This window comes from Augochlora pura, chromosome 9 (genome assembly GCF_028453695.1).
Source record: "Augochlora pura isolate Apur16 chromosome 9, APUR_v2.2.1, whole genome shotgun sequence".
Lineage (NCBI taxonomy): Eukaryota > Metazoa > Arthropoda > Insecta > Hymenoptera > Halictidae > Augochlora > Augochlora pura.
The window spans coordinates 11049249-11076314 of NC_135780.1; the positions used below are offsets into that span (position 1 = coordinate 11049249).

The window sequence follows — 27066 nt, forward strand, 5'->3', positions numbered from 1 at the left end:
GGTTTGATAGAAACTATGATTATTAGACCCTTTTACAAAGAATCAATTTTAGAAAAAACCTATTCACACAAAATCCTCTTTTATAGTTCGCGATATCTACAAGAACAGAATCATTGCATCACATTGCAATTCTTTGCATCGATGAAAAATATCTACAATTTTTAAATTGCGTATGGTCATTAATTATATAATAATATACACTTGTATAGTGACTTTACAGTATAAACGAAACAAAGTTCAAGAGCCTGATCGCTTGACATAAGTTTTTGTCGAGGTACCAGGATTTCTCGAATTCTGACCTGGTCCATGGCACGAATATGGTTTTTACTTTTCCATAGTTTTTCATTTTCTTTCGTGAGAGATCTCGAATTGACTCTCTGGTAACATAATGATGTATATGTATATATGTATAACTATATAACATACATATACATATATACTACATATGGCTAACAATTGAGAGGACAATAAACAAAAATGCAAAACTGTTCCTTTCTCAGATTTTTTTGATAAAATGAAAAACAAATCGTTGATTGCAATTTTCTACGTTGCTGTAAACGTGATTTTTGATTTAAGCACTTTGGCACGGACAAACTGCTTATGCATTTGTTTACTCGCATATCTCATATTTTCCAGTAAATACAATTATGTTTGTTTCTTCAACTAACAACTCCAGTGAAACCCGTTCGTATAATTTGTTCAAAAAATTTGATTTATGCCATTTATCATTTTTTTACAAATTACAATGAAAAAAGCAATTGCAATGCTTCTGAACAATCTTACATATTTTTTTTATATCACAGGAAAGCACCAGAGTGCAATTCTAGTCTCCATGCAAATGATTGGGGAATTGGGAGAAAGGGGGTTTTGGGCAAGGAAGGAAGCCTGTGCTGCCAAAAGCCAGTGATACCTGTTTGCCCTCTCGGTTCATCTATCATTCGCTACGGTACAAATGAAAAATCTATCATCAAAGTGAAACGAAAATTCCACACGTAACGTTCGTTTATATTATATTGATTGAATTAGGGAAATTTGTCTCCTTGTGTTCTTTTTACGATCGTATCCGTACGTCATTAGTAGAGATTCGTTTATACGTCGTAATAAATAAATAATTAAATAACTTTTGAGTAATGGTAGAGATCCGCATAACTTTTTTTCCTCTTAACTGGATTTCATTATTTTTTTTTCTGTTTACGTAGCATCATCTCGCATTCTACAATATCTATAATATTACACACGTTACCTTTTTTGTTTTCCTTATTTAAACTGTACGCATAGTTTACTCGTAATGATTAAAGTCTATATACCGCTATGAACAGTCAGATCCCCGAAACTTGCAGAGAATCACAATAATATAATCGTCATTGTCATTTTCTTTGTAACACATTCGCGAGATCAATGCCTTTTGGACAGCCACATTTGTCGACACGACCGTCTTTCCTTCGTACATCCGCAATTACCGAAGACCATCTACAGTTTGCGAAACAAGGCATCTTCGTTAAACGGCCCTCCGCGTACGGGACTATCGGCGAACGTTCTATCCTCACAATATTACAGTTCGCTTCGATCACTTTCATCGATAACTATAAATATTATATAACCTATGTACAATTTTCTTTTAAATAACGCCTCTTCTTCTTTAGCAAAATATCAGCACCGAGGGGCCCGGAGAGACTTCATGGAAATGCTCAGAACGCAGACCCGTTGGCGCGTTGATCGCTCGTAGAGGTCGAGGACGCGGGGAGGATGTATCATCGGGATTGGGACGCATCCTCCTTCTTGTGAATGTCTGCGTGCATTAGAGCAGGCTCCAATTGTCTCGTTGGTACTCCAGGCCCAGGGCCAGCTCTATGATGCATGTGTAGATTACTCAATGGGCCGGGACTAGGGTCCTTGCCCCTTAGAGAGTTTACAGGTGGTGGGGGATATCCGCCGTACAGTTGCTTCGCTCTTTCTTCTTCCTCCGCTCGGAACGCGGCAGCAGCCATTAACGGGTTATACCGTAGCTGTTGGAGAGGATCATAGCGGTAATCCCTGAAAGGATCGCCAGGCCAAGGACCTCCAGGTTGGCCCGTGGGTGCTGACGGTGGAAAATGTTGCATCGGGTGCCCACCTAAGCCGGGAAGCATGTTTCGTGGCATAGAATGAGGCGCTGGCATACTGTGGGGATGCCTGGCCAGGTACGAGTGAGGATGAGGATGATGGTACCTCGTATCAGGCAGTGGACTAGGACCCGGCCCTTGCGAGGGCGGTGCTCCAGGACCGGGACCCGGTGGTCTTGGAAGCATCACAACTTCGTCGTCTTTGCTTCGCGGTTCTTCCTTTACGCGGACTTCGCCGGCATCCAGCGGTCCTGACCCGTTTCTCAAAGGCGATCTATCTCGTCCTACGACCACGTGTTGCCGATTCTGATGCATCATTCTTTCTCGCTCCATCTCGCGTCTCTCCATCTCGCGACGCTCCTTATCTCGCCTCTCTCGTTCTCTCTCGGCAGCTTCCTGCTGTTTCCTCTTTTCTTCTTTTTCGCGTTCACGTCGCTCGCGTTCGCGTTGCTCCTCGCGTTCCCGTTCACGCTCCCGTTCTTTCTCGCGTCTCAAACGTTCACGTTCGCGTTCGCGTTCTCGTTCGCGTTCACGCTCCCGCTCTCGCTCCCGTTCGCGTTCGCGTTCACGTTCTCGCTCCTCCATTTCGGCTCGTCTGTCGATTGCTGGCGGCTCTGGCTTTAGACTCCACGCAACGGTGGTCGGTGGGAATCCGGTCGAAGCTCGTTGCAATCTGTATTTTACATAATCATTGTTAAGAGTTGGAAATACATGTAACACTTCATAATATGAACGTACCCTCTCCATGGATCATGAACAGAACCAAGTCCGCCCAACGGCGGCATTTCCCTTGAGGGTGGGAAGCTAGAAAGACCTGGGAAATTAGGATTTGGCGCGCCAAACGTTGACGGATATCTGCCGAATGGCGACATTCCTGTTCCTGTAACCATTAGCATGTAATATATATCTTATTTGACATTATTAATATTTTATTGCAGTAATGAGTAGGACAGTCTACCTAAATGCGATGCTGGCGTAGATAGGAAACCAGGATGTGGTGGCGGTGGTGCAGGATGAGCAGGAGGTATGTTTGTGGCGAATGGAGGAGCCATTGGAGGCGCTCCAATTCCCAGACCACTTCCTGGCCCTCCTGGATAGAGATGACCTGGCGGTCTAAGTAATTCCGTTTTGGTATTAACAACTCCTCCAGCTTTGGATTCTGCTTGTTGTTTCTGCTGATGATGATAAATTTCCCAAGCAATACGCACATGCATTGCATTCCACTTTCCACTTTTCTGGAAGAAGACACAAACATGAACAAGTGATTTGTATAAGAACTCAAGACAGTGTATATATCAAAGATAATGTACCTTTGGTGCAAACGATGTTAAATGATTCGGTGCAACAAAAGGTGTTGAAGGCGGACCAATACCTGGATGCAAGAGTCCGGTGTTGAAACCAGAGTAACCGGAAAGATTTAAATTGCCACGAAAAAATGGTGACTCAACTCCTCCCAGTTTGGGGATATCCTTAAACTGAAGTATCGATTGTTAATAAAGTTTCCGAATGTATTTTTATTGTTAATGATTCGATAACCTAATCGATTATTTTACATACGATAGGAGGTGGAAACAAGGTTGTAGCTGCCGATGGTGGAAGTAAAGGTGTCGTGTGCTGATGTACATGAGTGTGTTGATGTTGATGGTGGTGCATCTCTGTCCTAAGATACGGCGGTGGACCCAAATTGCCAACTCCAACGTTTCTATCTTGTGATGCCAGAAACCTACTGTCAAGCTCTCGCCTTAACAGGTCTGCTTGACCTGCGACATGAGTCACCCCTACTTTCGGTTAATGTTTTGTTTCGTTAAGAATCTCTATTAGTGCTCTTACTATTGCATATCCGGTTCTCGAACCGGAGAATAAATTGTGACGAGTACTCGGATACGTGGATAGTAGGAGTTCTATTTGAAAAATGGCGCAATGGTATACTTACTTGTTTGAAAGAGCGACTCTGCTGAGAACGGATTGGGATTGGTCGTTGGCGGTGGTAGCGAAGGCAATGACGTGTGTGGACTGGAACTGGAAACAGGGGGTGGTAACGGTGCGGCGAACATTGGTGGTGGAAACGTGTGCATGCCTAAAGGTACCGGTGGAGGAGTTGGTCTTGGAACTGATGTCGCCGTTGCCGGGGACAGTTGCGAAGTTGTGCTGCTGCTGCAAGTTTTCATTCAAAATTTAGAGCTTGTCATGACAATTTCATGGATGTATCAATGCGTGATAGAACCAAATTGTACTCGTACCCCATCCATCCTTGTGGCTTGGAATAAGCAGGTAGACTAGAATTCGCTGGAGAAGATGTGTTTGGCACACTTACTGGTGTTATGCTACCTCGACTTAGGCTACTCACGTTGCTGCTGTAACAAGTAATACCACTGTAAATACTTCATTATATTATGCGAAGCCAAACTATGCGATTATACAAGGTGCGTCATAGAATATGATCAGGACTTTGAAGCTAATTATCCTATATACAAGAGATTATACCTGTAACTATCCCTTTCCCGGCTCGGGCTGTGTCCGCGTGGCGAGTTATTGTTTCTTCCAGTTATACTACAGGCTACCATATCTCTATGAGCAATGGTATTCGCCGTAGTGACTGTGTTCGTTATCGTGGATACGCATGTCGTTGTGGCAGCGCTCAGGGGAGTATTATGGTTTGTGGTATTATTTCCTACAGGCTGTTTGCTTATATTAGTACACGGGGAAGCTCTACTACCTCTCTAGAGAAAAGAATAGAAAATATTCATATTAGTCTTTCAGAAAAAGTTTTGCATGTAATATTAGTTCAACGGAAATCCACAAATAACAAGGGAATATACCGAGGTAACGACATAGATTTTTTTAGATCTAACATGAATAATTGTTAATTCAAATTAGTTATTAAAAAATTAGAATTTAAGTGAACCTAAGTCTTCGTTATGTTCCCTTGTGAGAGAAGAAGGAAATATTAGTGACTTACCACTTCCGCCCGTGATGAAGCAGAATGGGAGGGAGAAGGTACCGCGGGTGGAAGGTATGGGCTGTGGTTTAGAGCAGTGTACGGTGTATAAAGAGGCGGATAGGATGGTTGAGTTTGAGGATAAGCGGCCATGGGTATCGACGGTGGATAGCTGGTGGTGGTTGCTCCGTTTGATGGTGCTGCTGGAGTGACACCTAAACTGGCTACCGCAGGACTAGTTGTATGACTCGACGAAACGAGGGGCACATTAGGTGTGTGTAACGCAGGTATCGTAGTATGAGGCTGTTGAGACAAGGATGGTGGTGGCAGAGCAGGGGAAGCTGGTCGCTGTTGCGGAGCTATTGCACGTGGGTTCGCTGCCAATGGACTAGTCATCTGAAAATGCATTCAATCAATTATACAATGCACTCGTAGGAAGAAAAAGAAGATGCCTGAAACGTTTACTTACAGGTGGCTGGGATATGTGAGGGGGCAAAGTAGGGCTGGGAGGACTTGGCGCTGTAGGTACTGGTGCAGATGCAGGCACAGGTGGTGGTATAGGTGCTGGAGCATCCGTTGCTGGATTGGAAATTTGTCCGCCAGTGTCTGGAGGAGAACCTCCGGCGCCGTTTGCTGGAGGCAATACGTGTGGTGAAGATGATGGCAACTCGTCTACAAGTTCAAATTCAGTGAGATTGAATGATAGCGACGTTACAGATGCATTGTTGATAAGCATGTTACGTACATTTACGTGCAAGGGGTGGTGGGGTAGAAGATTCAAAGAGTATCGATTCAGCATCCGAGCCCTGCAAAACGAAAGTTGTTATCAAAAGCTATTAACTCTCTATCAATTTTTTATCAACAGATCTTAAGGCCACATACCTTATCGTCTTCTCCTTCACTATCACACTATAAAGAACAGAAAAAAGAGGATATTAGATACATCTAAAATGTTTATGAGCAACATTTTGGCGTAACTTATTTGTATACTTACGATATAACCTTTACCCGAACTGCAATGACTGCTAGCCTGTAAATACATAAGCAAAACAAGTATTAGCAACCAATTTGATATTGTGAGCAGTAATAAAAACACCAATGTAGTCTCACTTACATCGCTAAGGTGGTCCCTGGAACTGTCTGCGTCCTGGCAATCCCTAGGTATACCAGGGCCGTGCAGTTGTTCAGATGCTCTACCACTATCGTCGCTTGTACCTGCATCTAGGCCCTTAAAGATAAACAGTTTACAGTTGGTTTATCATTCCATCGCACAATACATAAATCTCTCTATGTCTTAGACATTACCTGGGTAAGCGTCGAAGGTGTCAGTATGGAATTGTGTGTATAATGGTTGTGCTTGAAGTGATTTTTGATGTGATGCTCGTTGTGTCTATTATTTTGTCCTGTATCCACTTTTGGCTTCTCTTCTACTATTGAGAGCAGCGTATGCAGCTTCTTGACATTATTTTTACCAGCTAGCTTTATTGCACTCTGTAATCAAAAGCAAAAAATTTATAATAATTTGACAATATAAGAAGGAGAAACCTTACTTTACATAACATTTTACAAAAATACGTGCACTGAATTCCATGAAATATAATTAAAAAGAAAAAGAACGGGTAGAAATTGTCGCCGTGTCAAAGATTCGAACAACACGAACACGTTTTCGAGAATCCGTGATTACGTTCTAAGACAGATGTCGTTATTTACATAAGTCTGCGGATGCTGTTGCAAGCGGTATCGCGACAAACGGTAACGCAATCCTCATCGGTGAAGTTTCACGGGATCTCGAACTCGACGGCCACGAATGGAAACAATTGAATTTTACTGGTCACAGTGATTCGTTGCACCTAATACGGAGATACTGAGTGTGCGTGAATCGTTAGCCGTATTTGAATTCGACACGCATATGACTGGTCAGCAGCGATCGAGTATATTCAACACGTATGGTAAACACAGCCACAGTTTTGCACCGGCGCGAACAGAGTGCATGCCTCGGCCTTTGTGTCGGCCGTGAACACAGAATTTATCGGCAGCGAAACGGGTAAGAAACGCGAGATACTTGAACGTCGGATGCTGGTCGCGCGCGCACAAGTAGAAAAAGCCGCACGAGAACGCCTTTCCTTTGGGTGGCTTTAAACCGCGATGTCAGTGCACATTTCCGAACGGGTGGCGCTCAGTCCCCCACCTTCTCCCCCCGCCACCCCCACCCTCCCTCTCTCTATCTCTCTCTTTGTTACTCTCGGTGTTTCCCCTCTTGTGTACCTAAATACCGTTATCGGTGATGAACGTCGCGTATATTCGTACAGCTTGGCGAGTACACGCGCTGGTGCTTTCGATAGACGACCAAACGCAGTAATTTTCGTCGATGGTTCAACCTCTCGAAACAGACGGGAGCGTTCGCAGAAGATGACAGCAGGATTCGCAGCTAGCAACCGTGTGTCTCGTGTGCGCGATGCAGCACACGAATAGTGGGGGGAATGAAAGAGGTAGCCCAAGCGGGGAAAAGGTGAAGGGAGGCGAGCCGGAGGCAGGATCGGAGGACGTAGAAAGTGGAGGGGAAGGCGCTAGTGGGAAAAAGGAGGGGAGGGCGAGGACGAGGAAGGCAGCAGAGGAAGAGCGAGGAAGAAAGAGAAGACATTGACCGAACGAGCAGCCGCGCGACAAGGCCTCCTTTGCCGTGCCAGGCCAGCTGGAAGGAACGAAGCCCCGAACCCTGACTTCTCTTTCTCGGCTCCGAGTATTACTTTCCTTTTCCGATAACCGCTCTCCCTCCCACTCGCACCTCTCATTCCCATATCGTTCTTTCTCTCTCCCCCTCTCTCTCTCTCTTCTTCACCTCCCGTTAGCAAAGAAACACGATGGGAAAAAACCACTAGAGCCCGCGCGCGATGTAAAAAACCACCAGCTAGCAAAAGCCGTGCTCCACCTGCGCACGTGTGCCAACTGCGAACCGAAACCCCCTAGGACGTGTAACTGCGGTCAGATTACACTCCTCCCTGTCCGAGGGAAATTAAAGAGGTATTTTCAATCGGGGAATCGAACGATGGCATTTCGTAGGAAATTCGGTGACCTTCCAAAATTTCTGTAGTTTTTATTGTTGAATTGATCGAAAAAATAATGAAATTTCGCAAGTGTTTAAAAACTTTTCTTGCGGAATCTGCGGGAAAGCACATCCATAAAATTTATATTCTAGCTGCCTAGTGGATAAAAATTCGAAAACAGTACAGTTTGAGAGTTGCATAAAAATCCATCGCTGTTCTGCAATTACGCGACATTACTTTGTGGTACAGCTTATGTGAAAACTTTGTTGAAAAAAGATGAAGAACTGCTCGAGTCTGTAAGGTGGGTTTCTTCGATACAGGACGAGTAAAGGAAGGTCGTTCCCGGACGTGCGGACGTTCCACCGGTCGGCTACTCCGTGCTTTGGCTAGCCGGCTACTAAACTCGTCCGCACAACGTTGCCACGTCTATCTGTTCGGTGTTGACACGATCGGGCTCTAATTCAGCTAGTACCCGCAGTTCGTGTAGACTCGGTCGCGACGTTAATGCATTCGTTCGTGCATGCACATTCGACTCGAACAAGTTGACGATTTCAGCGACTTGTCTTTTACGCGTTGCTTGAATCATTATACCATTAGAATTTCTTTCATCGTCGCGCATGTCGTCATATCCTTGGAATAGAATTTTTTATGCTCAACCCCGGAAAATACGAATTTCCAATCAGTTGGCTACGTGGATAAATCAATTTATTTGACTATTCACGTCGTAGCTAAATTCTTCCTAAAATATCTTTATTATGTTATATATATCTTTTATTCTGTCGTGTTCCCTGTGCCTGTAAGATTACACCTTGAACATTTCAACAATTATTTCGTCGTTTGTAGCTTTATCGGCAACAAGGTGCCACACAATCAAACAGCGTGTTAACCTGTCTCGATCCGTTGAGGACAGCCCTATTAAATATGACGACAATGTTTTTTTTTGGCGAGGTATCACCAGCAGCACAATTAAGCATTCTCCGTTCTCATTTGTAACAAGCGGATAATAACAGTCATTCGGACATCTGTTCGACGAGAATTTCGGCCGTTTGCCAATACCAAATTGACGTACCGAGCGAGAAACGACGCTGGCCTACATCCAAAAATTGTCCGAAAGTAAATATGTATCATGGCAGCATTGTTTATATCCGGAGTTACTGTCTCTGTATTTCTGCTTTATGTTTCCGTTTATTAATCCAAGATTTTGGCGGGAATATAATAACGCTGCTATGTTCTTTTACGCGTCTTCTAAAAAATCGGTCGTATTAACACTTTAATTTTAATCCCTCCAAATTCGGTGGTATTCCCTACTGATCGGCATAGACCAAAAGAGAACTAGTAAGTTTAAGTGCTTACAAAATATACGTCGATGGTTGTGTATATCACGACTACGGTCAATGACTAAAAAACGTGATCGTTGAAGATTTTTATCGGCAAGACGATGTATTTTAAAGCGAGCAAGTGACGCGTTCACGTCAAGCGGAATGCGGTGACGAAACAAACGTGAGAGAAGAAGAGAGGGAAAGAGAGAGAGAGAGAGAGAGAAAGACAAAGAGAAGGGTTCAGAATCGAGTGCCGGTATCCATGTTTCGTCTAGTTGGTCCAGCGGACCAATCGGTGGACTTATGTAGTTCTGCGAGCACAAGACAGAGGGAGAAAGTGGACACGAAGTCTTGGAAAGAGGGCAGTGGACTCGCCGTTCTCGAGAATAGAAAAAAAACAACAACCGGCGGTAGCAATAAAAAGATTTACAATGCTGTAAATGTAGCGATAAAGCGAACATCGCGCGGGGGACAGGGTGAAAGATTATTTTCGTTTGCGAATATTTCCCACCCGGTTCCGTGCTTTACAGTGCCGTATCGCGTCTCGTCAACAATCGTACGCTGGACATCGAAGGCGTCGTATAATTTCGATGATTTCCGCGTAAGTGTCGCCATTATCCGCCGGGTGTATCATTTATTGCCAACGTTAGCGGTCGCCGCCACTTTCCCGCGAAAATTATTATCGTCTATACGAATTTTCGGAATGGGACGATCGGATTTATTCAATTCATAATTCGTTTGAATCTCTGTAGTATGTGACTCGATGTTTCTTTATTCGAACGTCATGGTCGACGTCACGGCAGAATCAAAGTGCGCAAAACCGTTCGCTTGATCGCGCTTCTTATCAGCTTGTACACAATGTGATCGCCGATACCGGTCACGTTTCGCGAGTTCTATTTTTATTTCACTTCCGATCGACAAGATTAATTAATTCAAGACGCATGCCGACACGCGAGGCGGCCCCGAAAAGCCAGGCATCCGACTTCTTCCGTATCGAAATATTACGAAGAGAGAAGTGGGTCAACTTGTCGTGCAGGTGCACGAACCGCGTGTTTTGTTCGTCATCGATACACACATCCCTTTTGTCGTTTCCCGTATCGATTCGCGGGCGCGCACTCGGCGAACCCCCCTAGCAATCTCTACCTTTCTTGTTCTTTTCCCCGCCAATCGCGCTCGATGAAAAATTTCATCTCCGATATAAAAGATCACGATAGTTTCATTTCTCGACAGCCTCTCGACGAATGTTTAGCGATCGTCACAATTAGGAGAAGGCTTCGCGGCGTTCCGTTTAGCCCCGTTCGATTAAAAAGGGATCGTTGCGCCGCTGGTTCGTGGAAAATACGTTGCCACGTATTTCCGTTTAAATCGACCAGACAGAGAAACATGGACGGCGCGCAAAATGAACCGTCGTGTGCTGCGCGCGCACCTAGACGGAGAAACAAAAGCCCGGACCGCGTTTCCCTGTTTATTATTAACATATTCCGGCTCGTTACGGCGGCCCCGGCTAACACCGGAAATCGCGAAGCGGCCCCTGTAATTCGCGCGATGACGGAATTATTTCGCCCGTAATCGAATGAATTCACGCATTTGCCTTCGAGTGTTTCATTAATTACGGGCCGTGCTCGGCCACGGCGCGGAGTTACCTGTCTGCCTTCCTCCCCCGGTGTTACACCATCGACACCCTTCTTCGAAACGTTCGAACCAATTAACATCTCCATCCCCCCTGCGCGCGCCGTGCCTCGCTGGTTAATCGTGCATCGACTTTCGCTGACGCGATCCTCGATATTTCAATCGGCGCCCGTAACGTGATTAAAAATCCTCGTTCAATGCCGCCATTCCCCACTCCCGATTGTCGTTCATTCGATTAGGGGGATCGATCGGGCGCCATCGCGCCGCGCGCGCCCTGTTCAACGAGAATTCGAATTTGCTAGTTCTACGCGGGGAATTCTTTCGGTCGAGTTACGTGTAGTTTAGCTGTTGGCTACATTGCAATTTTGTAGATAACTCCTCTTTAAAGTCAACATGGCAGAAAAATAATTTTAACAATCCCATTAATACTGTGAATCACCTAGTTTTTCTCAACATATTTGATGATTGCTGTAGCTTTTATTAACCCTTAACATTCGAGTGGCGCCTCTGAGGCACCGATAAAAATAGTTATATCATTTCTAAAATAATTTTGACATTATTAAATTCTATTTAAAAGATTGTTAAATAGCGTAACAGTTTTATGATTCACTAGACTCAATTTCATATTTATAAATTGTACTAAGTTATATAAAATGAAAACGCAGCTGGTTAAAATAACTATTTTAGATCTAGGCTTAAAATGGCCTGGAGTGCAAAGGGTTAAATTATTGAATTAGTGAATATGTCAGAATATCGTCACACACGTATTCTCATCTATTTTTGTTCCTTCTTTCTCTCTTTGCGTCCGAGTCCGTCGCGTTTGCTCCCTCTGACCGCGTAAGCGATCGACGTCGACCGAATTTGTCGTTGCACGTCATACCGCACGACGGACATTAATTACGTTAGGGTAAACTCGTCGTGTTCAGAATCAACCGAGCGTATCCCGCATATTGCGATATCCGATCGGACTGATTACCGGAGGGGGGCCGCGCGGCGCTGTATCGGTCCTCCCTCGTGCCTCCGCCTGCACCCATATCTCCCCCCCCTCTCTCGACCAGCCAAGCCTTACTCTCTCGCCACCTATCTCTTTCTCTCCTTTTCTCCTCTCTTTCCGCGCTCGTAGCAGCAGCAGCCACAGCCCGATGAAATCGTTGAAATCGTCGCCGCTTGATAATTAACAGCCACACTCGTCGGGCTTAGAGCGAGGTCAGTGTCACGTCGTCGATGCCGAACTCGCTCGATTACGTAAGGATCGTCTTCGTACGAGACCGATTGTATCTCTGCCATTTTATACAGGGTGTCCCGAACGAAACGAAGTACCATTTCTTTTTGGCTTATCAGGTCAGGGTTTTTGGCCTTGCATCGGTTAGCCACATATTGAATTGCCGTAATGTTTTTCAGCGTTCTCAGCAGATTTAAATGATTTGTTCTTCGTCTTTTGTTCCAGGGTTCTATTCGTTCGCGCAAGAATTTTTGCATGATAGATCAAGGTACACGAAACCTCGATGGTGTTGCGAGTGGACAATTTCTGAAAAATCTGGAGCGGCCTATAGTTGTAAACGTGCGACAGTTGTCCGTCGTTCCAGGTAATTCCGTGGGTAAGGTAGTGGGCACACCGGTCTCGGTTTAACGATCCGCGTAACTAAAGAAGCCACGGCGAGGTCGTAATAAATGAAAAGGCTGCGGCGCGGAGAATAGAATGAAGGGGGTAGGCAGGCAACGGGGCAACGACGTCGATGGTTCCTCGGCCGGGCTCTGAATGGGCCCAGGTTCGTTGCACGGCCGTATAATTTGGACTCCGTGGGGCTGGATATCGTTGGCATTCGCAGGGATTACCGAGTGCTCGGCCGCGCGGCCCCGTGTCGTTAGCCGTGCCGAGAGAGAGTGAGGTCAGCAACGCCGTCGCTCGCTACCGCTGCCACCCGATAAATCAGCCCCCGGTCGCCGCCGCTCCGCTCTGCTCTGCTCGGTTCTGCTCCGCTCTGCCAGCCGGAGAGATGCCTCTGAATTCTGCCACGTGATCCGTCAACAGACAGCTCAGCCCGTAATCCGGCGGCCCCGACGCGGCGCGGAGCGAAGCGGAGAGGTGCGACGCGACGGGTTCAACGCGTGAAAATCGACCGCGGGTTTGGACGGCGACGCTCCCTCTCGCCGAGCGCCACACAGGGACAGATATCACGAGGAAAACCGACTTCGCGCGCGACCCATTTCCCTGCCCCCTTTTCGCCCTATCCCCTTCTCTTGGCCACGTCTCTCCCTTCTTCCTTGTGGCCATGTTTTTTTTTTTGCCACGCGTTTACAACCACGACCGAGTCGTTGCGAACCTTGACACTCTCGAAATAACTGTCCGCCGCGTTTGCAACACGATTGTTTAACCCGTTAAAAGACAGAGGGGTACGCGCGCACAGATAAGGAGGTCGGACGCGGCCTTGACCCGCGAAGCACCGCCAATTAATCAACGCTTCGCTAGCATCTTTAAAACCAGTACCCTGCTACCATCGGCCCGTTATACAATAGAATTTTCAAATACTATACAGCCCGGAATACCGATCGTTCAATCGCGATAACAACGACGATCATAGGTTACTCCAACAGGACCGGTCAGTACATGTAAACAAGGTCACGTGCTTGACGTAGAGGACCGGCTCACGATATGCATATTGACCCCTTATACATATGTATACGAAGCTTCCTGCAAGGCATTGCAAGCAAGGTCCTCCGATAAAAGACCACCGAATGTTTAGTCCCTTAGCTCGGCGTTCGACAGACAATTTAATAGCTTCAACCCGACTAGCACCGATCACGTGAACATCGCGCAGGCGTTCTCTGTTTACATTTACCGACCCGTCTCGTCGGAAGGGCCACACAGCAAAGTAACAAGTTGTCGCGCGAGAGATATAATCGAAACGGGCGCCCCTGTCGAGATTCGTCCGTCAGGTGTATTAATTATAAATAAACGTCCCGATTTTCGGGGCGCCGGACCGGGTGTATTTTCGTGCTCCATTCACCATTGGTCAGCCGCGTGAACGAAATCAGAATAGAAACGAGAAGCAAACGCGTTCGATATTAATTAGCCGGCTGGTGAGATCACGATGACCTCTTACCCAACGGAGGCAGCAACCGATTCTATGCGAGAAAGCGTGCTGCTGCTGCTGTCTCTCGGCTCGGTTAAAGTGGAAACATTGTTTCCTACCTGTCGACGAGATGATCGTTATCTTCGCCGCGACCGTACGATCTGCATTTTACAAACACGTTACATACATTGAAAATTTCTTCAGGCAGTGTCTCAGGTGTTTCGTTGCGGACGATTAGCGAGTCTAAAAATACATTATTATCTGGTGTTCGCCGATTCGATTGTGCCGGGCCAGGGTTCGCGATCGCTTAAAATAAAATGTATGTTCGCGACGAGGTTTGCCACACCTACACTGTTAATTCGAGTCGATAAATTTCGGGAGGACAATAAAGCGAAAGCGCGCGACTCGGATAATCGGACGCAGATAACAACCGGCAGATACCGATTCAGAGACGGCCGAGCGTTCTTCCCCGCGTCGATGAACATACCCGAGGCTCCGATAAAACAGCGAAACGATTCGATTGGATCGGTACCTTTATGGGTTACCTGGTTCGTTTCAGGGGTAACTCGAGACGGGTTAAGGTAGCTTCGGAGATCCCCTGTGGTTCGCCACAAGTTAGCCCAAGGTAGCCCTCCTAGAGGAGACCCCAATCCTGATGGAAGGCAGTACCGTGTCGGTAGCGAGAGAGATCCTTGTGTTCCGCGTTCCCTTATGGTCGCGCGATCACGGCTCAATTAACATTTCAGAAAGGAAAACGACATTTCCATACGGAAGCCTCGCGGAGGTTCGCCGTCGCGCGGGAAGGTTGGGACGTATTTTTAGCCGCGTGTGTATTCTCGGGTCATTCATAAACAGGAATAAAGGCGCGTTCGCGTTACTCTCTGCTCGAAATAATTACCGGCGATCTCGGACGATCGAAAATCCTCGTAAAAATCTGGAAGGTCTACGACGAATCGGTTGCCAGGAACGAACTCGAAGTGACAAAACTACATGGTCGGGAGAAATTAACCCTTTGCACTCCGCGCCATCATGGATGTTACCTACCAGCGCTTATGAACATTTATATTATTATATAGCATACGTTATATATGTATATTTATATATGTATAATATTATTGTAATAATATTTGATTTATATGAATTTGTAGAGATCGAGAAATAGTTGCAAATCGCTAATAAACTTTAATGTTTAGTCATATATTAGAATTACGATGTCCCCTGGGAGGAGACAACGGAGCGCAAAGGGTTGTAAAGAGATGGGATCCGCATCTCGGTATGGAACGCTTTAATTACGGAACATCCGCGAGTATCGGGTTAACAATCGCATCATTCGGTCATAAATCGGACGTTATTATCTCTTTTTCTCGGCGGAAATGCCAGCGATTTCAAGTACACCAGATAGTAGCACTTTCTCGAGGCAAAGCTTTATCGTGGTTTATCAGCGGTTTTATCTCGGTTTATCGTGATGCGACTGCGAATGATAATCCGCACATACGCCATAATCATCAACGCTAAGTCTATCGAACATAATCTATCGCACGTTCCACTAATTTCTCCTTCATTAAAAAATTTGCCTGAACGCAGCGTCGCAATAATAAGGGAAAACATCGGTTCGGGTGGCGGCAGACCCAGGCCGATTGGAAACACCTTTTCGACCGACCAGCAAATATCTTCGATGACAGATTAAAAACCGGCAGCGCGCAGAGATTCACCTGGCCTTTCGTATCAGCTATGTTCGGGGAATTGGTATCAAAGTGCGGTAACATCGAGAGCGATCGGTGTATCGGAATCGTTTGCGTTACAGATTGCTCGCGGCAAAAAAAAAAAAGGTAGAAGAAAGGAAAAAATGGCGTTCGTCAATCAATCGGATAGGCCTTCGCGAACGAGCTCGAACAACGTCGCAGCTGCTTAAAAGTTATTTAACGCTTTAGCGACCCGTAAGCCTATAAATCGGTTGTCGTGGTAGCCATTAAATTTAATATCAATTATTGAGACAAATGTGTGAGATTGTATAACCGTAAGCTTAAATATTACTATACAATTGTCTAAATATCAAATATCTCTCGCGATTAATAAAATAAATAAAATCGAAGTAGAAACGAAAATTTAACGTTAAGCTAAATTTGCACGACCGGTTGATAAAGTGTTAATTAACGCGCTACGGAAGCTAAAATTTCTTACGTCACTTAACCAGGAGATTTGAATTTAAATTTTCACATCGACGAAGCAGACGACGCGAAGTTGTACGAATTTCCCGCCCAATCACCGGTTACGTTGTCGTTCGAAACGAGTTGAGGATCGGCTACAAATTGATGGTTATTATAATTAGCGTCGTTTACCGTTGGCTATTTGTTTACACCATTGAAGCGATAATTAAATTCAATGCTCGTCCGCCCTATCAGACACGTCGCAGCAACGTCGCCGGGCGCGCAAGGAAACGAGGATCCGTAATTTAGCTTTGTCCACAGACGTAATCGTTGCTAATCATCCGAATGAATTTCTTGCTTGCCATTCATTTGAATGAGGACGTTCGTCCATCGGAGCTCCAAGAATAATTTCAACGAGTCGAATTTCTAATCGGAGAGAGTCTAATCGAACAACAGAGCACGAAGGAATAGAGGAAACCCAGCTGTTACTTTTTCCCAGGATTTTTCATGATCACCGTCGGCTAGGGGATCTGCTAGGATGTGTAACTCGGGTGCCAGCTAATTGTTTGACATCGAATCAATCGCTGCGTTTACATTCGGAATCGTCGCGTCCGGATAACCAGGCGTCTAGGCATCCGCGCAGCCAGGACCGCGCTCGTAACTCGCGATTAACCGCGAGCTTAGCGATTTCTCACATTTAATTAGCCCGAGATCGTGTCTGTAATGGCCGCGCGGTGTCGACGAGCGGGGCGGTGGGGGCTCAACGCCTTTAATTGGAGGAATTAATAACAACAAAGAGAGGAGAGAAGGGTGGCAAAGGACTCGACGAAGAATGCCTGATAACAGGAGGGGGCAGATTCCGTTTGAAGACCGAGCGATAACCGAGGATCTGGTGTTACCTGCTCTTAGAGAGGCGGATAGAGATAGAAATAGCGAGAGGAAGAGAGAGAGCCTTCTTCTCATCTCACAGCTGTTTCGCGAGGCGACGCGACGCGAGGCGTCGTCCAGAAGCTCAGGTTGCTGTTGTTGTTGGACCTCGCGAACCCGTTTGCCGGGAGAGGGGGGACCGGTTTAAGCGGTTCACATCCGAGTACTTTCTCCACGACAATAACAATGCACTTTGTGCCTCGATAATGCACCGATCGCACCAGCCATGCAACCGGCATGACTCCGAACGTTCGCTCCTTGCTTCTCGGCCCGGTTTCTTTTCTTCTTTTACCGCCGCGGATCGCGATTCTCGCGCAACGCGTTACGGGTGCATTGTACCCTAGCAACCGGGCAAACCCGCTTGAAAATACCGACTGAACAGGTCGGTCGAAAAGCCGCGGATACCTTGTCAACCTTCTACTATCCCTCGGTCTATTTAACTATACTATATGTCGGCTTGGATTGTGGACATCTGTGTGCTAAAAAAGCGAGAAAAAGAGGGAGTGAAAAAGAGAGAGAGAGAGGGAGAGAGAGAGATCAAGAAAGCATGCAAAACAATACGTCGCCATTGCGGCGATAGCGTCGAATAACGCCGGGTAAAGGTACACTGCGAACGATATTGAATGCTGGCCGCGTCGAGTGCCCCGAGGAATACCAATCAGTTCGTTTCACTCTATCCCCAAATGATTCCGAACAGATTGTAATTCAGCCGGGTAAGCTCGGCGCGTCCATAATCGCGGTGCAAATGAAACGTGAAATGTATCATCGTCGTCGTGTCTGCCCCGGCGAATCATTTTTCATTGGCGGCCGCGGCCGAGTCGGATAAATACGTTTTGATCATTGAATGTCGCTAATTGCCTCCACAGCGCGCACGATGAAGCGAGTCAAATGATTCCAGGGATCGGCCATCCTCCATCGATGAAGAAGACACTTTCATTTGTTTACGATTTAGACAAAAGGTCAAATAAAAACTAGAACAAACGATTCTTCAATGTGGCGGCCAATTGATTGGCCTTCGATTCCGGGAGTGAAGCGAATGAAATTTGAACCGCCTTCCGGATTTTACCTTGACAGTGTACCGGGTGGACGACGACGGCGATCCGTCGGGAAAACTATGAATTAAACGGTCGTCTCGCGGACAAGATAATTAAGTATTACGGTACGGGTTACGTGTGCGTGATAATAATCTCGCCACATGTCAACACTCTCTTCTTGACCCGACGACGTGTAGCAGAAGAATGTAAGGCAATGACACGACACACCGGGGAACACGAGCGCGAACACGAACGAGGGAACACGAATACGAGCTGGTAGCGGGGGAGGAAGACGGACGATGCAAGATGGAAGAGCGGAGGGGGGCAGGGTGGTGGGGTGCGAGGGCTGGGATCAGAAGAGAACACGTCGGATAAGAAAGAATCTGTGGTAAGGACAATCACCCGGGGTAGGGAGGGGGGAGGGGAGGGGAAGGGTCGAACCGTTCCATGTCGCGAGACGACCAAAAGGAACAGAAGAAGAAGAAAAAAAAATAAAACCCGAAAAAATGAAAAAGTCCGAAAAGAATTTGCCGGGCGACTGGCTGGCTGGCCGAAGAATTCGGGAAAGAAAAATCAGCAACGCGGGGCGCGTGCATTTTGCCGGTAAAAACGTTGATCCCTCCACGGATTTTCGGCTACCTGGCGACCCGCGCCGATCTACGGAACGACCTCGGTGTGTCCCTGTAATTCGATTAGAGGAAAAGAACACCGCAGTCGCGCGTTCCTGCGAATCTCCGTGACATCTGCATACTGTCTCTCTTTTCCCTTCGGTTTCTGTCAAAGGAGGATTTCAAAATCAATGAGAAACTCCGTGCCGCGATCGTTTGCAAACACTTCAATCCGCTAACTGCCGGCAGTTACCATGATCAACGGACTACGATTACTGGGTCATGTTGACACAGCTGTGATCGATTTACTTGAAATTTATGAAAGATCTACGGTGTAACAATCGTACGACTATGAATATCCGTGCATCAACGTTGTAATTAAGGGATGAGTAAATTATGTTGGCGTGTTTTCAGTTTACGTGCATTTGTTTTGTTTTTTTCGTATTTGTTTACTATTTCATAATTGACTCAAGCTCCATGACCTTGGCGCAAGAGCCCAAACTAATGATACATATATATGTAAATTATTCTATCACTTATCCATATTTATAAATAGAGAGGTGTATAGCAACATCTCATGTTTACTACAGAGCTTGAAAAAAATGTACATAATGAATAATAATAATTTGTATGCAAGAAATGCCAACAGGAAATAATAATCCTCTGCAACAATGAGTTTACACGTGGCGGCTGAAGACAGCGTAATTGAGATATTATCGGGACGAATTAATTATTGACCCCCCCCCCCCCCCCCGCGTTTCCCAAAAATTAATGGATAATGGTGTTCGGTACGCTTGTAAACAGTGTAATCACGGTTAATGCGCGCATCACGATAAAACGTAAAAAGAGAGAGAAAAAAAAGGAAGAAAAAGCGTCCCGGAAAATGATTACGGAACACGTTGTGCGTTCGCGTAATATTTCCTGCCACTTTCGCAGATCATTAAATTACTGAGAAATAATTATAGTCGGCGCGGAACCGGGCGAACTGCATTCGCTAACGCGATTCCGGCTGGGTTAGCGGGAAACAGAGACAGGCGCTGGATTTAAACGGCGCAAGAATTTCTCGACGTTTTCTATCTTCGACCCGAAATTAGTGCTAAGCTTCGATAATTGCCACGAATTTTATAAAACGTGCTCAATGGAAACTTTCGGAGCAATTCGAATAGGAAAATATCCAGGACCTGTAATGAACGATTGAAATACGACTTTGTTTACGAACAGTCCTCCGTGGGATTAAACTGTAAAATGTTCATGAATCATGGCGGACAATAGAGCGAAGCTCCCTTTGGGAAACCCCGCGTCGTACGAGCTAAATGTTGCTCACTGCTTATTTCCTCTGTTTTTCAGCGCTATTAGGCGTATTATGATCGCATTGAGGTAAACTCGAAGGCGCCCGGCTGTCGGTCATTCGCGATGACAATACAAAGAGAGAAGGGTCGTCTTCGATGGTACACACCGTTAGGAGTCTTTTGTTTCCTGGCTTTTCCGACTTTCGTCCGGTTTTACTACCTGGCCGACCAATTTCACGAGTCGCCAATTATTGCCCGTGCAACCGACTCCGCCAATATTTATCCTCTCTCTGAATTGGATATCAATTTTAAACACAGGAGCATGTATCCCACGTCGAATTTGATTATCGGATATCCCATTAAATTATCGGGTCGTAAATACTGTTCCTTTCCCCAAGTGACGTCACGCGACTGAAGGCGAAAATTAGTTGTATCGGACGCGACGATACACCTCGCAGGAAAGTTAATTAAATATTTGCGGTGTTTAAATGGGATCTAGGGTAAACTTTCGCGGCGAGGCCCGACGAATTCGATCCGTTAATCGTTCTGAAATATTCGCACGGCATAAACCATATATATATCGGGGGGAAAAAAGAGCTCCACGGTGGCACGATATCGCGATATCGTATTAAACCGCAACATCGGGTATCACGTTGCCTCCGCAAGGTCTTCGGATCGTTGCAATGCAAATTTCTGAGCGTACGCGAGAACCTCCAAGCGGTTCGGCAAAAAAAGCGAAAAACTACGTCAATCTCATGAAGAAGTTCTTCGACGTCGGCATCTTCCGACCGACCGGTTAGTTTAGTCTAACTTCGCGTAACTTCTCTGTTTAGTCAACGTGCCACATACCGCGCATCATTCTGCCGGAAGGACCGCGATTCCAGGGAGAAACACGGTACACAGAAGTTTGGCGGAATGTTTTCGGCAAGCAGAGGTTCCAGCGCGGACGAGATGGTTAACTTCACCGGAATCGAGAAAGAAGTAGCATGTTTTTGAAATATTACCGTGCACGACGATCGCGGTCTGTCCTCGGTTAATTGCCCCTCTCCTCCTTGCTGACGTTATTCGACGAAATTTTTAATGGCGCGACAAAGTTGTGACACGGGTCATAAATAACCCGGCGTTGGTCATCCGCGACGTTGTTAGACGGCCGGGGCCAGCAGGACGACGGTTCTAAAGTTCGTAAACACTGGCAGATTATTTCAGGGCAATATGCCGGCGGAGTTGCTTAACCGGTAAATTCGTACCCTTTTGCCCCTAATTATTTTGTAACAAGCGCTCGTTCGACCAAAAAATGTTCAATGGATACTCTCCCCCTTGTAAATACTCGAATCTGCATGAGCGTAACTGTTTCCTATACATCCCCTTTTCTCTCTCTCTCTCTCTCCCCGCCCTTTGTTAATCAAGCATCGTAACGCGGGGTTAAAAAGTTAATAAATTAATCCGGTCGAATCAACGCAGCAAAAGTTAAACGCTGACCCCTTTAATCGCACGAGACGGCAATTCCGCCTAATTGGTTTTTATTACTCTTCTCGAATAATATTTCTGTTTGGTTGAGCAACCACTTACGTCGCTTCGGGATAATGAAATTTCACGAATCTCTTTTAACTGGCAGGCATCGGTTTAATCGAAAACATTTCGTTATTAAATATATTTGTTGCCGGTCCGCGCGCAGCAGAGTAATATCAAATGACGAACACCGTGTAAACAAACTGAACCTGATCCTGTTTTAGCTAACAATACAAATGCTCGTCACCGCGCGAACGTTCGAACGTGTAGAAGCATATGTTCGAACGTTTTGCGAACTTCGCATAATATTATATTCGGAAAGAGATACAAGTCCCAGGAAAGTTTGGCAAACTCATCGAATTGTGTTCAATGCTCGAAGCAAACTGTGTTCGTTGATGTCTACGTATAGGTATGGCGAAGAGAACACAGCGACGCGGACCGTGGTGAATGGAGGCCATAAACCGGGCGAAAAAAGGAGCAAAACGAGCCGTGTACAAATCTCGGCAGCGGCGGGGCGCTCCGCTGGAAACGGTCGGTTTTCTAATAAACAAAAATCTCGTTCCCTCGCCCGACGTGTGATTATCTCGAGAACGACAAATTCTCGAGGGACTAAGGGCCGTAAACGTTGAACCGCGTTAGTACCGGCCGCCAGAGCCTAGGAGAGCAAAGAGAGTCGGTTTCTCGCAACGGCGTGTAAAAACTGTTGGCACGAGCGACGGCAGCAGCAACGAAGAAGAAAAAAGGGGACTATGCGCTTAGGTAGCAAAGGCCTGCGAACGCGCAACAAACTGTCGACGATTTTCTCCGACGACAGATAACGCGCCGCCAGTGACAAGCAAGCCACCGAACCGAGCTGGTCCAGCGTGTCGACTCTCTGCCATCAAACGAAACAAAAATTTCCCGCGAGAGCAATCCCCGGCAAAGATCGATGCGAACGTCAATTTTCGTTACAGTCATTCGGGTCATCGTCTATCTATCACTTTTCATACGAAACTGTCGATACATCGTTATTTTTCGTCGATTGGAAAGTTCGCGGGAGTAACAACGAAAGAAAAACTATCCACAGACGGTGTCTAATGCTAATTTCCGTGTAGCATGTGTCGATTCAACCTAACGCTTTAATCTATACCTTCGATCCTACTGACAAGAAATCATGTCTCGAACGATTTATCATTTTAAACTGGAGACGATAATTATTCCTAGTTTTTGCTAAACGATCTTTAAAGTAACGACATTATGCTGGAAACATGCAAGGAATCTACAGATGTAAAGAATGCCCTTCAATCAGTTGTGCAGTTCCTAGATCACGCGAGAGTTCTGGTGATTCGATGTAAACAAGTTCTTACAATGTTTTTCACGTACCTGACCACTTTCGAGCACGAATAGATGATATTTTGCACGGAGTGTTACTTGTGCCTACTTTCTAGGAATAAAATATGTCGAACTATTCAATTATCTTTGCAAGCTCGCGTACCGACTTTCAAAATTACAGAGTCGATAAACAAACACCAATTGAAATACAAATTTCTATGCAACGAACATTGTTCATCGCGCTCATAATTGTTTATGGGCTCTATATGGAAAGTAAGTCTTTCTGTTACAGCGCACACTTCGCCAATTGTCCTAGATAATTCAAAGCAACTGTCGATATTCATCGAGACGCATAAATCAATTTCTAATCGACCTCGGCGAGGGTCGAATGCAAAATTCTGCCAGTGTCAATATATCTTTTCCCTTTTTATGCAACGATTAACATTCCTTCCGAGTGTGCAGCAGGAGAGACACGAGGTATCGAATTTAACCGACGCAAAGTAAACATCGAAACTGGAGATGTAAACAGTAACGGAAGGAAAATAATCATTGCAGTGAGCGGCTCTGTCCATATCACGTAACCCTGTGTAACACGACGACACTGTACGCGGAATAATACTTTCGTGCGAATATTAACTTCGTTTGCAAAAAAACTACAAAAAAATCGTACAAGAATAACAATGAATCTGTTAACAGAGTGATTATTCCACTGTGAAAGGTCGTACGAATAACAACAACAACAATAACACTGTCGCGAAACTGGTATAAATCGCGTGTGCAGGAATTCGACATCATTTAGCATCATTCGGTCGCCAAGAGGGTCGCTCACATTCATTAAATCCATGATTTTTCACACGTTACGAACGTTGAATAACTTGACAGCCAATAACAGAAAAATTATGGAAGTATGACAATAACATCTTCAACATTTGCATATTTAAAAACAGAAGAAACGTGAAAGCATAATCATTATTGCTGAATCTGTCTGATATGAACTAACAAATGACTCAATGTTCACAATGCTTTCTCCTTTCGTTTAAGATGGCAAATGTACGCAGATTTTGTAACAGACTATAGATTGAACATCACCACGAATATTCCACTGATAACACTGATATAATATCTGCTATCACACAATTTTTGTGTACAAATAAAGAAGATCGTGTAAGCAACAGAACGGAATTAAACTCCAAAATATAAGGAGCCCAATTTCGATGGTAACGTCTATTTGTAGCGGAAATCCTGCACTTGACCTGTCTTATTAAAATGGTTACAAACTGGTTCGTCGTAACAGCCTGTAAACTTGCGGAAGAAAAACAATAGCGTCGGGTCACGTAATACGAACAAGCAGCGTCTAGTAGCGTGCACAGATCGAAAAGGGTCGATGATACGGTTGGCAAAAGGTAGTAGAGATTCGCTTTCTCACCTCGAGTTCCTCGTAGGTGCGGAAGGCGAGTATGGCAAAGCCGTCGATAATGTCCTCCTCAAAGGGAGGCTCCTTCTGGTTGGCAGCCGCGAGGGAAGACTTCTTGCGAGGCCTCGGGGGTCGCGGTGGTCTGGGCGGTCGGGAATGGCTGTCACGCGGATGACCGGTCCTGGCGAGTCCGAGACCGAGTCCGGTGGCGGGTTCCTCATCCTCGCCGCTGTGGCTGTCTTCCTCGTCGTTGTTGGCCGGTCGTTGCCTGGTCTGCTGCTGTTGCTGCTGCTGTTGTTGCTGGTGCTGTTGCTTCGCGGTGGCTAGACTCTCCCTCTGCGCCAACATACGCTGGGCTCGCTCTCGCCTCCGGTTCCTCTGGTTCCGTTGCTTCGCCTCGATCTCCATCTCGTGGCAGTACGTCGTCGGTCGGTCCCTGTTCACCCGTACCGTGGCAGCGCGGCGGCCGCTTCGTTACGTGGGCTGTCGGACCGAGTTTGCCCGCGGGTCTGCGCCTCGCCGAGAGAGAACCCTCACCAGTTTCGTATCCACGACGACTTTATGCTCGTAGCAGCCGTGAGAAACGATAGGTCCGGAGACGGTGATGACCACGACCGCGACCACGAGAACGATGACAACGGTCGTGTCGCGGTATCGTCGACCATTCTACTACGCTCCTCTTTAATGCTTCTTTGGAAGAACGAGCGCGCGACCGAAACGGATTATACCGATGGAGGGAGCGAGTGAACCAGAGTAACAGAGACGGAGCAAGAGAAAAGGACGACGACGGAGTGGAAAAAGAGAGAAAACGAGAATAAGTGAATAAGACAGACAGAGAGACGGGGAGGAGTGGTGGCGGTGCTGGAAGCGTTAGGGTGAGTGAGACAAACAGCGTGAGGAGAGGGGAGCAGGGGAGCGCGAGTAAGAGAGCACACACTGCCTTCGGATATACAACACTCTCACGGGACGTTTACCGACGGGACACACAGCCACGCATGCCACACCACTGGGCCCCCGTCGTCGTCGTCGTTGTCGTCGTTCCGGCTACCTCTCGTTTCTTTTCTTTTCTTTTCCGGGAATCGTAGGGGGATATTGTTATGCGTTCGTTGCCGACGATACGGTATAGCGTCGAGAAAATTTTCGTCAGCGAAAAGACGTTCACAGGCAGTCACACGATGTCACCATCGATCGCACTGCCGAAGGAAGAGGAGAGAGTCCGGTGCGTGGCGAGGAGGCACGCGAAACACGCACGCAGGGCGGACAGACGGAGACCGAGCGACACACGGTCGAGAGAAACGGAGAGGGATGGACAGAAAGACACTGGCACCGTACGAACGAACCATCCAACCAACCAACTAGCGAACGAACGAACGAACGAACAGAACACTAGGAAAACCCGGCGAGAAAAAACACAATAATCACGAAGAAATCACAGACACGCTCCAACAGATACGTTCGTACTCCAATATATTGGCCGTTCGAGTCGTTTCTTTTTCCCCATGATCGTTATTAGTAACGTCGTTCTCGTTCCTGTCCTTGTCGGTCTGCTCGTCATCCTTCCTTTTTCTCTTCCTCCTCTTCTTCGTTTCTTTCTCCTCTTCCTCCACGTCGTCGTCCTCGACGACGTTCGACTCCACCACCACCACCAGCACTGCCGGCTTTGCCGAACTGTCCCGTCACCCTCTGACCGACACAGAATACACCGATCGAATGGAAACTGCCGCGTATTATCGCCGCGGGCTGGTGTCTCGACGAGCCACCGTCGCTGGATGCACCCTAAGAGGGTACGAAGCACTCCGATTGTTTGGAATGGCGGATCGAACGAGCAGCACACACGGTTGCCGCATCGTGTGGTAAAAATGGCCGCGACCTGCCCACACCGTGCTTGCGGCCTCGCACCACCTCTTCGCCGCGCGTCGCCGTCACGGGACGATGACGCGTATACCGCACTGCCACCGATACATCCTCGATTTCCAGCCACGGACACCAGCTAGGGAAACCGACCGACCAACCTAGCACACGCCCCGAATTTAGCGTGGACGACGACGCGATCTATCCTCTGTGCTCTACTGCTGCTGTTCTTGCTGCTGCTGCTGCTAGTGCTGCTGCTGCTGCTGCTAGCCACGACTATGCATTTCTGTCATCCGTCTATCTCTTTTCCTTTTTCACTCTCCCACCTTGACTCTTCCCTCTCCCTCGCTCATGTTACACCTTCTGGCCGGTCTGTCTCCCTTCAGCGACAACACTGTTTCTCTCTTAACACAACGACCGAGAACATGGCGTACCTATGCTCCGAAGACGGACATACGGACCATTGGCAAGCGATACGATTCATAGATTCTCCACGGCTCTCGTGATACACGTGGCGCCGCCTATGATTAGAACTTGGAACCGGTCTCGCGGTGGGAGATTGAATCAGATTTAAGTGCGAATAGATTTTGCTATACATGCTCCGCGTCAAGTAGTTTTTCACTGTATTAAATTAATATTTTAGCGGAGATAATACAAACAAGTAACATTGTATTTATAACGTACGATTACTACACACTTCGAACTGTCCACTGTTGACCATGACAATACACTTAAAGATGGATAAATTTATGACAACGAAAGCAAAAGTTGGGATCGTTCGGTGTTGGGATGAAGGTTGACTTCCTTTTCTTTCAGCATAGTTTCTTTGCATTGGTTATGTTCATTTTTTCTCTGAAATAGTGGTCGCAG

At 46.5% G+C, this 27066-nt stretch overlaps 2 protein-coding genes across 2 annotated transcripts in view; both read right to left on the minus strand.

Moving 5' to 3' along the window:
• LOC144474801 (26S proteasome non-ATPase regulatory subunit 6) overlaps positions 1-27066 on the minus strand; it is a 262460-nt gene that overhangs the window by 107201 nt on the left and 128193 nt on the right. The gene's annotated exons all lie outside the window — the stretch shown is intronic.
• Positions 3-26574, minus strand: Tay (tay bridge kinase). The gene is made up of 16 exons (XM_078189992.1): positions 24358-26574; positions 6346-6531; positions 6155-6268; positions 6035-6070; positions 5923-5949; positions 5786-5846; positions 5510-5712; positions 5062-5436; positions 4587-4822; positions 4343-4456; positions 4036-4256; positions 3660-3880; positions 3413-3577; positions 3061-3337; positions 2841-2982; positions 3-2775 (listed from the first exon to the last, which is right to left on the minus strand). Exons 1-16 carry the CDS (start codon positions 24751-24753, stop codon positions 1752-1754), a joined length of 3798 nt encoding a protein of 1265 aa, XP_078046118.1. The 5' UTR covers positions 24754-26574; the 3' UTR covers positions 3-1751.